We start from the raw sequence: 15045 nt of genomic DNA on the forward strand, positions 1-15045 counted from the left end.
TACCTGAAAAAAACTACTTAAGTACAGTAATAAAGTAATGACATTCCACCTCTGGCTACATTATGGAAAAGGTGGCCGTACCAAAAATGGATTTTTGCAGTGTAAAAGTGTTTTATTTATATGCCAACTCAACTTTTATGTTGCTCTTTGGCCTTGTAGCATTCTACTGTCTTCATTGAAAACAACTCAAAAGTAACATTTTGATATTGTACGTACATTTCTACCTACCTCATTTTGATTCCTGTCTACACATTTAAAGAGTAGTTTTACACCACCCTGCCTGTTCCTCCTCCTACTCCTACTGATTTTGAAACTAGAGTTGGGTGAGGGTGTTTGGGGGATGTCAGGAGGCTTGGCTCTGCTTGCTAACAGAAAGTGAAAGTAGAGCCAAAACCACCTTCCAACGGTCTGTTAACAGACCCTAACCCTAACCCAAGTTTTGCTCACTTATGTCAGAAATCTTCGTTATGAAATTGCAATGTGGTGTCCACTTTTCAGGAGCGGTTATTTCCAAACTACGACAGTTTGTCTCACTCAAGTTTAACCTCTAAAAACATTGTTTCTTTTTATAAAGATCACTTAAATGTATCTTCTCTCCAGTGTTACACCCACATCGAGGGGAGTGGGAACACAACATAAAAAGGTACTAGGCTATTCCCTCCCCAGTGACTTGCAATTGAAGTGACATAACTTGAAAAAGGATGCAATTGTGAGAATGAAGCACAATGAAGCAGTGTATTTCAGGTTGGACCAAGGCCAAAAAAAACCCAAAAAACCTAAGGGATCTACCTCCTCAAAAATGCTGACTAACCTACAATAAATGAAAGTTTTCTGTGTTTCATTGAACCCATCATCAGGTACACGACGCATTTCGGTTCTAAAACTTTACTCTGAACAGTCTATTCAGCATCATTTACTGTATATTTCAAACACATTGCAAACCAGTGCCCTTGTAAAAGAGAAAGGAAAAGAAAAACAAAGTTTGAGGTTGGAGTTATGATCAACTTGAAAACCTGCAAGAATCCAGGAGTGTGTGATTGATGTTGCTGCTCTCTGGACTGCACATGTGCTGCTATTACGGTGGCATGTTTTTTGACTGAGGGTTAGTGGGGATCAGATCTGACAAGACAGCTGCATGACAGCTCCTAACACACACACACACACACACACATGCTCCTAACACAAAAACACACACACACACCCACACACACTTGTGACTACACCTAGAGAGAGAGAGAGACTTCATACAGCAATCAGGTGTCAATTCTTAACTGCCCAGTGACAAGAAGGCCCCGACACTGACCCGCACTCCCCCACCTGTCACTAGGAGCATATGTGTGGGTTTTTGTGTGTGTGTGTGTATGTGTGTGTGTGGATAGCACAAGCACCGACACTGGTGAGGCCTCAGCTGGCGTCAGCCCTGATCACTGATTAGGAACTTGAAACTTTTCATCTCTCCCCATCTGTGTGTCTCTTATCCTTCTGTATCTGTATTTGCTATCTCCTCTGACATCTTTTCTACACTTCTGCTCCTGTTATGTACTTTTTTCCTCCATTTTTCACCTTGATCTTCATCTTAATGTTCCATGAAAATGTTGGAATAATTTCACCTATGGGCTAGGGCTGTGTGTTGGCAAATGTGTGTCGATACGATACATATTGTGATACAGGGGTTATGATTCAATATATTGTGATATAATGCGATACTCTAAGCTAGGCGATACATTGCGCTCGCAATTTAATTTTATTCAGGAAAACGGTCATAGTATTTGCATGAAATCATCATACCCCCTGGGTTATGTCTGCTAACTAGCTGTTAGGTGTTTAACCTCAAAACCACTGTTATAGTGGACTTGAGAGAGATGTTAACCTCTGTCTTTGACTTCAGATGTTAATATTCTTTCTCTGTCCTTCTACTGACTCCAGGTCGATGACTTTGAGCCCTTTTCGGGTTATAACATGTCCAGTTTTGCTCACACCGTCTGTTTAGCTAGCAGGTGGAAGATTTTTTTGTCAAACTACGATTTCCAAAAGTACGTTTTCACACCAAAATTACTAAAAATCCCACCCACCAAAGAAGGTCCAAATTTTGATGGAAACCTTCTTGATTGCTTCATTACATCAAACGGGAAGAGAGTAACAATCCTTTATTACATAAATCAGTCTTTTCAATTTTCAGAGAGAGGGAGGGGGCAAAAGGTTTTTAATGGAAATGTAGTTTTAACTGGTGTGACACAGGCTTTTAGCTGTTCCTGCCATTTTCTCATTTCATGACGGTGATGCAACGTTTCACATTTAATATGACAAATATACACTCAGTGGGCACAATAGTAGGTTCACCTGTATAATCTAAAGTAATCCAATACAGCAGCTCTGCTATAACGCCATACAAATGTTATTGATTAGTGATACACTTTTTGTCCTTCTCATTTAGAAACACAAGGGTTTGTAATATTAGAAACACCTATTCATAACCCCCACCCCTCAGAATACTTAGATTGGTGTTCGCTACTGCAGTACATCACAGTGTATAACACATCACAGATTCTGAACATATGCATACTCACAGATGTATTCTAGTTTATTTATTGTATATATTATTCTTAAGTTATCTTATTGTATTTCATTGTGGTATATGTTATATTGTGTACAACAATAAGATACCGATTCTCAAGTGATGTTGTATCAAACTAAATGTAATTTAATCAACACCTCTATGACAAATATAAAAACTGAACATTATAGGCATCATAAAGGTAGACTTAAAGGCCGTCTTCAGACTGCAGGCCACAGTGACCCAAATCAAATCTTTTTTGCCCATAATGTGACTTAAATCAGATTTTTTCACGACAGTGTGAACAGCACAAATCACATTGAATCTGATCTTTTCAATTCTGTTTTGGGACGCTTTCATTTGTGGTTCAAATCAGTCCTCAGTGTGAACAGTCATATTCATGGGACTTTTACGTTATTCTAGATCGACATTCGTCATGCAGATGCCTTCAGGACCGTAACCTGTTCACACTGGAATCTAATATGGGCCAAATTTAGAAAATAATGTGAACAGGCATACAAAATAAAATAAAATAAATCAGATCAGATTGAGTGCTAAGGCTTGCAGTGTGAATGTAGCCTAGTCGCCACTGTCGTTTGATCTGTTTGATTTTCAGCCTCTCAGTCTATAATCTACTTCTTTTGCATGTCTTTTACAGTTGCTTGTTTTCTCTCTCTATCTATCACTCTCTCCTATCCTAACACCTTCCTCTCCCCACCATCAGCATTGATTGGAGACTGATGAAGAGGAGTTTCACCCTCTCTGACACACCGCAACAATCCATGACTCAAAAAGCCGGCCGGGAAGCAAGGATAATACACACACCACAGGATAATACACACTCAACCCTCAGGCTCCCCCGCCCCCCCTCTCCTGGATGAGGTAATTATTGCGAGGAGAGTCCATGCATCGATCGCACATTCAGCATGGGAGCTATCCATACATACATATTGCTCCCCGTATGCATCAGTCAAGGTCTGCGCCGGCATAGAAACACAGCTGCTTAATCAATCACCAATGCACATTAAAAAAAGGGGGATCTAACAGAGCGCACGGCTCAATGAGCCAAATAGGTAATCTACAACTGACCTTGGATAAAATCCCTACAGGCTGTAAACTATAAATACAGAATCCATTCCCCAAGGTAAAACTGGGAGTCTAATGCACCTCAGCAAACTCTCTGAAGAGAGGAATTAACAGAGAGTGTGAGCAGTTAGTAAACACGGGAATAGTGCTTTATGAAAGTGCTAGATAAGATTCTAAGGAAGACACATGAGCACTGATATCCTCATATGGTGCATCTGTGGAGTTAAACCTAGTGTATAATATAAGTATAATTCCATAAATGCACCATGGACTCACAGTCACTCTCACCCATCAGGACTAATTAAAGTGTTTTACTCTCTGACACAAACTGTGGTGCATCTGTTTGTATTAGGGGTGTAAACAAATATATTATGTGGATATGCACAGATAATGTACTCTGAACAGAAAGTTTTGCAAAATATATTTGCCTCAGACATTTAGCAACGCTCATCGAAAATAACCTTTCATCAGTTTTCCTCAGACTGGTTGTGCAGTGCAGAATAAGGTTGGAGTGATGATTCACAGGGGTTATTTTCACCACGTGAGCATATATTGAAGCATTGCATGACCTGACAGTAGATGGGAACGGTCTTTTTTTACAGATATTTTCTGGGCTTTTTATGCCTCCATTTGATAGGAAGACAAGATTAGGTTAGGTTTAGTATGGTTTAAGGTTAGGTCGACAAACAGGGAAAGATAGAGGGGGAACGAAATGCAAATGGCCACAAGTTGAAATCGAACCTGAGTTAGCACTCAGCCTACCAGATGAACTACAGTGTATCCCCCCACTGAAATTTCAATCTAATTGTATTAGTACACTGAGTAGATGTCCCATTACTGTAGCAAACCTAACAATCACAAAGTGGTCTCAGGCTAACAAATGAAAAGTAGCACTGAAAGGTAGGAGTGTAGGATTTAGTGGCATCTAGTGGTTTAGTTGTAGACTGCAACCAATTGAACATCGCTCACCTTCCAAGCGTGTAGGAGAAAAAATGGTGGCGGCGAAAAAGGCAAAAGGCCCTATATCTAGAGTGTTTGGTTTGTCCCTTCTGGGCTACAGTAGAAATGTAGCAGTTCAACATGGCAGACTCCATAGAACAAGACCCATTCCCTCTGCAGATAAAAACATCTCCTTCTAAAGTAACACAATTATTCTTATTTTCAGGTAAATATACAATAATGAAAACATACCTTTGAATATTATATTCCATTTCTGCCAATAAATCCCCCTAAATGTTACACACTGGACCTTTAAATTAATCGAATTCTTCAGCATTCCTTCCTTTATTCTCCCCAAATCACACCATTTTGCTGCGTGAAAGCGTTATGTTTAGAACCATTTATCGACTTTCAAGCTTTTTGAAATGGATACTTTACATATAAGAGCAATAAGAGGAGCATATGTGAAACCATCTATCTAAACAGTTGTGCATTAGAGAACTGAATAATGCTGCCATTTATCCAGAACACAATGTGTATGAGGTGACAGGGAAACAACTAAAATATGTCATGTAAATGGAGAAATGTGTCTTAACATAGATCATAAGATTATGCAATGTTAAGTGGGAGTGTGTGGGGGGAAAAAATGATGCATTAAAATCCATACTATCATCAGACTCTTGGCCTGTAGCATAAGAAGTAAGATTAGACAGAAGAGACATGTAGGATTGAGAATAAATTCAGGAGGAAATAAATGTGAAAAAAGGCTTTTTATAAATGAGTACCAGCATCGGATTCTTTGTCCATAAAGTATCACAACAACAGTAATGTTGATGTTATCAGGAAAAAAAAACAGAAAATCCTCCAGGAGACTGTTAAATAAATGTACTGTTGTGTGGATGTGCATGGTTGTGCAGTGACATGTGGGTGATAAGACCTCATCTCAAATAAGACAATCCATGTGAAATGCAGGTCATATAGAGGCACCAGTATTGTATTAAGACTGTTTCATAACCCGTTAAAAAGAAGGTTTAAGTAAAAAATAAAATGAGTAGTATATGTAAGGCATTTCTAAAGATATGATATTTCTTGGCACAGTTTTGCGGTTAACCTAGCCTAACAACACTAAAAGCTATGAAAATACCCATGAAGTAATGCTTCATTCAAAGAGAACATCTGCTGCTGTAAATACATAGATGCCAACCTCTAAAAGAAAATCAATAGCTCACTCTTTTGCTAAAGTATCCTAAAATATTCTGACACAAACAATGACTGGCCAAGCCTGGCCAAGCTGTAAACCAGCTGAGATGCCGTGCATTTGAGATCTGAAGGCTTACAAGCCCGCTCGTCCCTCTCACCTTGTCTCGTACCCACGCTGCATTTCATCTACTCACACTCCTTTTCTCCTCCTCCCCTTCCCCTGTGCTAATAATTTTATTTTTGCATTCCTCCACTGTTCTCTCTTCCTCTGCCGCTTGCTTACGAAACAAACACCCACACCGTCAATGTCAGTGAGTCAATTCGAAGCAGCAATAGGCCTGCGAGGGGAGCACAGGAGTGGGGATGTGTGACTAGTGTGCATACGAGCAAGAAAGTGAAGAGCTCAAAAATAAAAGGGAATAAAAACAAATGTCACAGGCCCTTTTTTTAATTTCCAGCCTACTAAAAGCCTGCTGCATCAAGGGTAAACAATATGGGTTAAGACAAGATTTGCCCTGCAATCAAGTTTCCGACTTTAGACGAGCAGCAGAAATCTTGGCTAAGGTCATAGATAGTAGCATACTAGTCAAATGTCCTTCACAGTAAGCTGTGAGTGTATAAGCATTAGGCCCAGGACATGCTTTAGTCAAACATCAAAGCAGCAGATCAAACAGAAAGCACATCATGTACTGTAATGACTTTAAAGGGCATTTCCACGTCCTCCTCATTTAAAGAAGTGTTTGAGAGTTTCCTCTTTCAATCTGGTATGTTTACTCGTATGAAAACACAGCAGACCTACTTTGGGTGAAGGTTTATGGAAACACCTAAGATTAATTTGTAGGAATAGGGGCAGTATGTTTGAAGAAACTATTTATTAAGATGCGTCATCCAAGCAACACGTTCTCACTCCCAACTTGTCGAATATTGCAGCTTGGTCAGTGGCTTTGCGCTTAAAACTAGAACACATTCTCTCTCAGTTTTGCATGTGCAGAGTTCTGCAGTAAAAACAAGACAATTAACAACAATTAATATGTAACAACCGTTTAGACTTCCATTTTTCCATTTTTTTTGTATCCACAATGACGCTTCAAGGCGTACTTACAGCGTCCTAGTTTGAAGCGTAGGGACACTGACCAAGCTGCTATATTTGACGACTTGGGACTGAGACCAGGTTGTCCAAGCATGTTTCTAGGCAGAAGTGTTCAAACCTGTTCCTAATGGTGACATTCAGGACAGTGGTCTTGCGAAGCCAAGAAGTTTGAACAGTGCTGTCAGGAGTATCTTTGTCTACCAAGTCCAAAGCTGCTAATAGCGAGGTTCAAACAGAGCTATGTGCACGAGTTAGTGCGAGGCTGTGGTTACCTTCAAGTTTTGTTTGAAGATGGTTTGTGTCTGGAAGTTTGTCATTAAAGTAAAATGAAGAGGTAAACACTGTTGTGGCTAATTGCTCTACAACAGCTATGCAGTTTGCTACTACAGCTATAGGGATTTCAAATTGAGTGCTGGGGTTTGCGCTACTTGTGTCGATGGCAGGGCTGTAGTACTGGAGTCTGGACTCAAGATTTTTTTTCTACTGTCTTGGATTTGTCTTGGACTTGTTAGTATTTGCACTCGTACCTGTCTCAGACTTGGTCATTGGTTTCACCAAATATTCTAGTTGGTCTTGACTGATTACAGCAATATAGAAATATTTATTTTCTTTAAAGAAACTCTGTTCTTTAAAACAAAACCATTGATGAAGCGTGCTTGTTTGGAAAACAGGTATTGGTTTATTTAAAATCCATCTAGATTGGGCATTGACACAACCATGATTGACAGCGAATCAGTGTCCCTTGCAATTTTATGCCTGGCTGCCAAAACTCATCTCATCGGTAATAAAAGCATTCTTTTTTTTCTGTCTTGGTCTTTACTCTGTCTTTCACCTTTAGACCTGGTCTTCACTTGGACTCAAACCTCTTTGGACTCTGCCCTGACTCGGTCTTGACTAGTCCTGGTCTTAGACTAGGTCTTGGACTCATCAGAGGTTGTCTTGACTCCAGCAGCAGTTAATAGATACTGTTCTTGCTGAGTCTATATTCCTAAAATGTTATCAAGATTAATAGGACAAGAATAAAAGAACAAAACTAAGGTCGACACATTAAAACAATTTCTTCAGCTGATTGGTTGTAGTCTACTAACCAGTGGAAAAAAGCTGTAACAGAGATGAGGTTTGTAATAACTGCACTGCTGCCATCGGCCAATATGTTGCTGCTATTACCAAGACTCAACTTTTTGACTCAACCTGCCACCATTCATGTTTGGGGACTGAACCTCGGTGAAAGCAGTTCAGCAGTCACTGACCAGTCCCCCCACATATATCTCAGGATGTGTCAGGACTGCACGTCTCACATCTAAAGAGACAAGTGTTTGTTTTGTTTTTTTTTCTCCTTTTTGTTAACTGACTTATTTCAACCAACGCTGTCAGCTAATAGGCCAATGGCCAGTCCATTTATCAGGGAGTCAAGCTGTTTTTGAACCGAGACTTCTCTTCTCATGCAGTGAGACTTGTCAGCTCTGCTCTGTGTTCACCCACTGCTATGTGAAATATGGCATGACAGGAACTGCAGAGGTTTTAAACCCGAGTTTGTGACCCTACTTACACAAGAAAGAAATATGGATTTTGACTTCAGGCTTTGAGGCAATAAGACTCAGCAGAATGTTTGTGTAAAGCTACATAAGGAATGGCTCCATTGGTGGAATGTATTGAATTTATGCATGATTTGAAGCTCCAACAAAATGTAAATTACAGCTGCTGTTTTATTTTTAATGATGCAGATAGGAAAATGCTTCAATTTACCCTTTAGATAATATGGCATTAGGGGACACTGTGTGCTACTTTTGACTGTACTCATGAGGCTGACATTTTAGTGCCTTTACTAGCAATCTCAAGCGGTGAAGTGAAAATCTCAGGGATTATCACACTATCAAAGCAAATCAAAAGCTCTGTAATCCTGGTTCAGTGATAAAATGCCAATGCAATGCAGAGTGCTTCCCTCCATGGCTTCAGCTGCTGAGCTCCTGACAGCTCTCCAGTCAGCAGAGGAGGCCGTCACAACTGGCCAGCAGCAGGATCCGATGCTTTCACGTGCAACTCTGCTCTATTTTTGTCACATAAAGTGGGAAGTCACAGAAACACACTGAATAAATTTGCAGTATCCTGATACCTCAGTACAGTTGTACTACTGTGTTTAGTTTAAAATAAGCAGTTTGTTGCTGTTGAAATATGAGGTTAAAAAATAAATCTCTGAAATAAGAATACCAAACATAAGTCATTTTATTTTATATTTCCCCTTAAAATAATAGGGGGGCAGCTTGTAAGATAAAGTGTTTTGCCACTATCTAATAACATTTAATCTGTTTGGTATAGTGACTCAGACTGCTCAACAAAACCCAAGCAAAACATTTTTTGGCCAGCCTGGAAGTTTGCATCAACCTAGTTACCTCAACAAAAAGCCAATGGGATTTTTACATTGCATAGGAAACATTTTCCAAGTGGAAGTGCTAAAATGCTAAATCAGTTCCGGGTTTAAGGACTCATTCCTGTAGCACTCTATTAGCTATAATAGCATTTGCAGTTTCATTAACTACTAGCAGTGCTCAGTTTAATTTTGTTGTGGATGGTAACCTTTCCATTTTAAATGGTGTTCTTTATGTGTTGGTGAAATGTGTTTTTCAATTTGCTTGTGATTTATCGATTTGAAACATTTTTAATTAGTTGTATGTGTTGTCACAGTGGTAAAGAGGTTTGTTTGTTGTTGTTTTTTTACATTTGCTTGCCATGATTGTATTTAAATTAAAATCATAATAACTTATTCTAACAAATTTCCCTGAAGATTAAATAATTGAAAGAAAATTATCTTACCACAATGAAATTTTTGTTTTTGCAAAAAAAATGCAAAGCTAAGACTTTCCTGTGTTCTAATACAACAATCAATTACAATCTGATATTGCCTTATTTTGTTTTTGCTAAGAAAGCAAGAACCTACAAACCCAATAATTAGGTATGTTAGTTATGTGATTAGTTTCCATGTTATTAAACTAAAGAGTGACATGCTCATTTATTTTCCCTTTAAAATAAACAAAATATAATGTGAAGAATTTGGCTTTCAGATGCAAAAACAGAAAACAATTGAAATATCCTGTGGGGATTGAGAGCTGCCTCTTTAGAATCCCCTGTAGACAGAACTCTGCCTCTCGTATGCCATAATAGCCCATGTTTATTTTCAAGTTACGTTTCTCTTAATAGACACTGTGCAGCCACAGTGACATGAAAGGTGCAGTAGGATGAGATTTAGGCACACACAGCATTTCCTTAGCCATGCTGAGCCACCACGACAGCCAAAAGCCACATTTTAGCGAAAAATCGGTATTTTCCAAACTGCTTCTTCCCCCTGCTGTGTGTACATGACGTAAAGGAGATCTTAAAAAGGAAGCCCTGGGCTTCATGGTGACAAAACTAATTAGTGTAAAAGCCACGTACATGCAGTTGCATGGGAATGAATCCCAGCTCACTTTATGCTGTCATAGCTTTTCTTTCTCGTCTTCCTCTACAGTATAACATCACTGAAAGATGTAGTAAAACATTTAAAAGGGGGCATACCGCCTGCTCTCATTTTAAGTAACTGAAGACACGTCTTTAAATGGGGAATACAACTCAGTTCTAGAATTCATAAATAAGGTGTGAATTGGTTTTGAAGGCCAATGACCGATTCTTATAGTTTAGACTGGTACTAAATCTCTAACCATTAAATTTGACTATTTGGTTTCCATAAATACCCTCAAAGTACTCCCTCAAGATTATTTCAAGCACAGAGACCAGGCCTCTGATCTTTACATCCTGTTTTTTAGCATTGGCATAGAATTTAATCATGGCATCTTTGCGAAAAGAAGATGAAACATATAATGCAATAGTGAACATTTTGCATGAATTCAATCATTATCATAAATTAGACATGTCGCAATCAAATCTCAAAGATCGGTATCGGGATTATCAAAGCATTTTCTAATTGATTGGTATGGGCTATATTGAGCACAAATTCAATTTCAATCATTTGTTTTAATGGCTAAACATAAGTGAATAACTGAAATTGGTCCAGGAGACTGCCTTAGCCGTCAGCTGCAAGACTGGCAGCAGTGGCTGTAACGTAATTCTTTAGGGCAAAGCCACTAAAAGTTCTTGATTTAGCTTGAGAATTTTATTCTAAATGTGTAACATTATAGAAAGAATCCCTACACAGATAGACCTTTTTGTGAAAGAGTAAGATTCTTTTTGTTAAACCAGAAACAGCCGTTGCATCACTCTGTTCAAAGGCACCAGACTCCATTCACAAAAACAGTAATTTTACCACACAGAAAGAGCGGTAGTTGTTGTTCTACCACTGCCTTGTTTAGTTAGTTTGTTTTTGTTGTGATTGTATTACTCATGTTGAGTGTTCCAGTTTTACTACAATGCTGTGATAAGTGGAAGTGATAAGAGCTACTTATAAAAACATATTTAAGTTTGTCTACTTGATTGAAAACAATAAATAAATGAAGTGAAATTGTGATGAGAAAAAAACATTAAGTTACAGCTTGGATGCAGGGAATTTTTCTTTTTAATATATTACAGAGCTATTCAGTTGTCAAGCATACAGTGGATTAACTTGAATACTTTAATGTGCTTTAAGTGGGCAGTGTGCACCCGTGTCATCTCGGAATATTATATTTTGGATTGGCAATATACTCAACATTAGATGACTCAGATCTGAGTCATTGAACATTCTGCCATTATATATTTTCTTCACACACATGCACTGATGCATCTCATCACATTTATAGCGTACAGCAGATGTATTATGTGTCACACTAAGAAAACAAGGTGTGTGTAAATCTTATTCAGCGCCATTGTCACGAATAGAAACAGCACTGGCACCTTCATGAATATTAAATGTCAATAAATGTCAAAAAAAACAAAAAACATAGTTGACTTTCAAACATCTTAAGATAAAAGTGTGTGTGTGTGTGTTGTCACTGTGTGTGAGTTTGATTGGATAATCTCTCCGGGGGGTCCAGAGGAGGCAAAAACATCAATGAAGACCGCAATGGTGAGGAGCTCATTAGCCACAAGACAGGTCTACAGTATGGTGGAGAAAGGCGAGCTACTGAATTATTTACACAACCAGACCATAAATTTTTTACTGACCCTAGCAAAACTCAACCTCAGGACAGTTAAGGGATAATACAAAATAAAAAAATCAACACACAACCAGGTTTTGGGAAGACTGCCTCATTAAGACCACCAAAAACCATCCATGTGAGACTGGCTCATGTGCTCCATGCTGCCCTTCTAGAATCAAGCCAAATATTCTTAAATATAATCACATTTTCTTGTATTAACCAAAAAATAATCTACCAATAGGGTAACTATTTTACTTGACTAGAATTCTTAAAATGAGCATAGAAATCTAGCCACTGAAAGACTTTAATGGGCATTAAAACTAGAAAAAAATGCAATACATTTAAACAAGTTTGTTTATTGCGTATTACAAAGCAATGAAAATTAATTTAAGATAAAATAAGTATTTTGGTCACTATATTGAGCTGTATTTAATTATTTGTACCTTAATCTAAGATTAATAATTAGCAAAAGCAATCTTACAGTAGCACACACTTTAAGAGCATATTTTTCTTAAATGAAGGCCTGAGAAGAAAAATGAAAAACTAAAGACCTGCTTCATTTCCAACACTTGGACATGACTACTTTCAATCTGAGAAGTTGTGCAAACACCAAAAAATCTCTGTTGGAATATAATGCATACCACTGTTGTTACTCGTTAAATCAGGCTCAATATTAGCTGTAATATAGTATACAGACAAAATTAAGTAATAAGAGTACTTTTCTAATGTGAAACATGCTTGACAAGATTATATTTCTTCAATAAAAAAAATATAGGACTAATTCCCAATTTTCAACTTCCTTGAGATTCCTTTTTGCGGTGTACCAAGTGGTAGCCAGCTGATGCTACAATTTAGGCTTATGGTTAGGGTTACAGTACGTTACTAACATGGTTTTGCCAAAAGCGTTTTCAGAATTTATTTGCTAACTGGATTATTTGCAAAAAATGTGCAGGGAGTCCTTTATGAAGTCATGGCTATGAAAGGTTAAGGTTAGGGTAAGTTCATGGCTTTTTTCTTAAACATCCAGTACAAATCTCTCACTGCTCCAAGTCAGTGTTGATTTTCCGTGTCATACACACAATGTGCCCAACCCTCTTGGGCTTAAAAGCAAGGCTCCTTTCTTTTTTAAAATATTTTTTGACATGCAGCAAAGGGCCACAGGTCGGAGTCTTAGCCCTCGGTACTTGTGGTGCCACCTCTACCAGGTCAGCTAACGGCACCCCAAAAGGCTCCCTTCATGTAGCACAATTTAAGTTTTTCGTAATCATCAAGCCAAAAGAAACTCAACTTTATCTACAATCTTCTTCTGACTTTAACCAATTGAACATTTTGCCGATACATATATAAAAATGTTTCCTCATTACGTTCATAAAAACTGCAATACAAGCAGTATTACATTTCTCCCAAAGCATATTTGCTATTGGTAATCCAGATAATATAAATATATAACCATTCTAGGAAACATGGTTGGATACTGAATATTTACATTTCAAACTTTGGCAGCAGTATTCACAAAGAAACTGCAGCAGACACTACCTCAGTGAGTCCAGGACATGAATGAACTGAGAGCACCTTGACTGTGATTATGTCATTTTTGAACAAACAAAAGCAGAGGGAATCAGAGTTGTCTGAAAGATGAAGATGGGATAAACAAATACAGAAGTTACATTGGCTTTAAACACAAACAAAATTAAAAACCTAAGACTTGAAGGGCTTCTTCAAGTAGTTATTAAAATCGTTTTATATGATCCAAGCTAATTCCGTCGGTATATATTATGAACACAACAAGTGTCTCTGAGAGAACTACCAAATGAATGGATTAAATTCAGAGCTGCTTCATTCTCAGCAACTCGGCCAAGATGCTGAAGGAGACCGGCAGTGGGTGCAGGGGCTGGTTTTCTGGCTTTAGGATGATAAAAAAAAAGTACAGTAGAACAAAACTATGCTGCTATTATGTTTATTACAGCAGTAAAGCATATTTAGATTTTGGCGTCTAGGCTCAGACCTCATCACTCCCCGCAGATATGTTTACATAGAGATATTTGGGCGTGATGAGCAAATACCTTAAACCCGGAGCTGGATGTTAGGGTGGTGGTGGGGCTTACAGCGCAGCAGGCAGCAATAGGGATGCAGGGCAACAGTGGCATTGACAGAGCAGAAGGAGAGCTGAGAGTGAGTTTTTCTTATCATTCTATACAGTACATTCTTTGGACACAGGGGACTACTGTTTTATTTCCTAGAATGATAGAAAATGCCCTAGAAAAAGCATTAAAAGGTGAGGTATATTATTATAGTATCATTATTTTTGGTCTTATCTATGTATATAGTATGTATCTCAGAAACTACAACAAGCCCAATCAAGTATTTGATATCTATGAACTCATAAGAAGTTGAATGTCAAAGATATGCACACATATGGAGTGAAAAAAAAATGTATATGTAAAACATTCAGTAAATACAATTTTAGCATGTATCACTTCAGAAATCCTGACTTTGTGAAACACTTTGTAACCTGGATTCCAAAAGGTGCACTATAAATATATATTTTTTTATTAAGATCATTGAGGGGTCCGTTGCATGAAAACATTTCTGATTGCCTTGCGCTAATTGTCCTCGCCTTGCTCGGAGTGAGGTCCCATCTCTAAAAGTAGCCTTGTGTAGAAAAGGTCAAGTGTGTCTAATTAGCTCTGTGAGACTGATGTGACTCTTAACTCAACAACATGACTCCGTGGCGCTAATTGCCACTGGCAAATAAAGAGATGCCATATTGACAGCTAGAGAGGTAAGGAGACGTGCTGCTATTGGCAACGTGGTCGTCCTCCTTTCCGCGGAGCCTTCTACCTTTTCCAATTATTGACTGAGAATATTCTTCGTCCCTGAATCCTCCTGCTTATACATCATTACCAGCAGGGATCAATCACTGATTATTAAATGAAATGTCCATTAAGGCTGAGGGGGTATTTCCATACCGGGCGGTGGGCCAGGGAGTATAGATGCTGGATGCAGCAGTGGCGGCGGCAGCAGCATGGAAACCGAAGTGAGGCTAAGCCAGGCCACGCTGGCGTTTCATA

At 38.5% G+C, this 15045-nt stretch overlaps 1 protein-coding gene across 5 annotated transcripts in view; it reads right to left on the reverse strand.

Moving 5' to 3' along the window:
• Window positions 1–15045, reverse strand: part of nlgn1 (neuroligin 1) — a 292852-nt gene that overhangs the window by 197986 nt on the left and 79821 nt on the right. The window contains exons 3-5 of one of the 5 annotated variants that reach the window (XM_035653214.1): window positions 10986–11018; window positions 5970–5974; window positions 213–220 (exon numbers count right to left, since the gene is read on the reverse strand). The exons of the other annotated variants lie outside the window; for them this stretch is intronic. Of the exons in view, the coding sequence (XP_035509107.1) occupies window positions 213–220; window positions 5970–5974; window positions 10986–11018 (46 nt within the window). The remainder of the gene's footprint in view (window positions 1–212; window positions 221–5969; window positions 5975–10985; window positions 11019–15045) is intronic. 5 annotated transcript variants of the gene reach the window in all.

This window comes from Morone saxatilis, unplaced genomic scaffold (assembly GCF_004916995.1).
Source record: "Morone saxatilis isolate NCDOM2014 unplaced genomic scaffold, NCSU_SB_2.0 Contig12, whole genome shotgun sequence".
Lineage (NCBI taxonomy): Eukaryota > Metazoa > Chordata > Actinopteri > Moronidae > Morone > Morone saxatilis.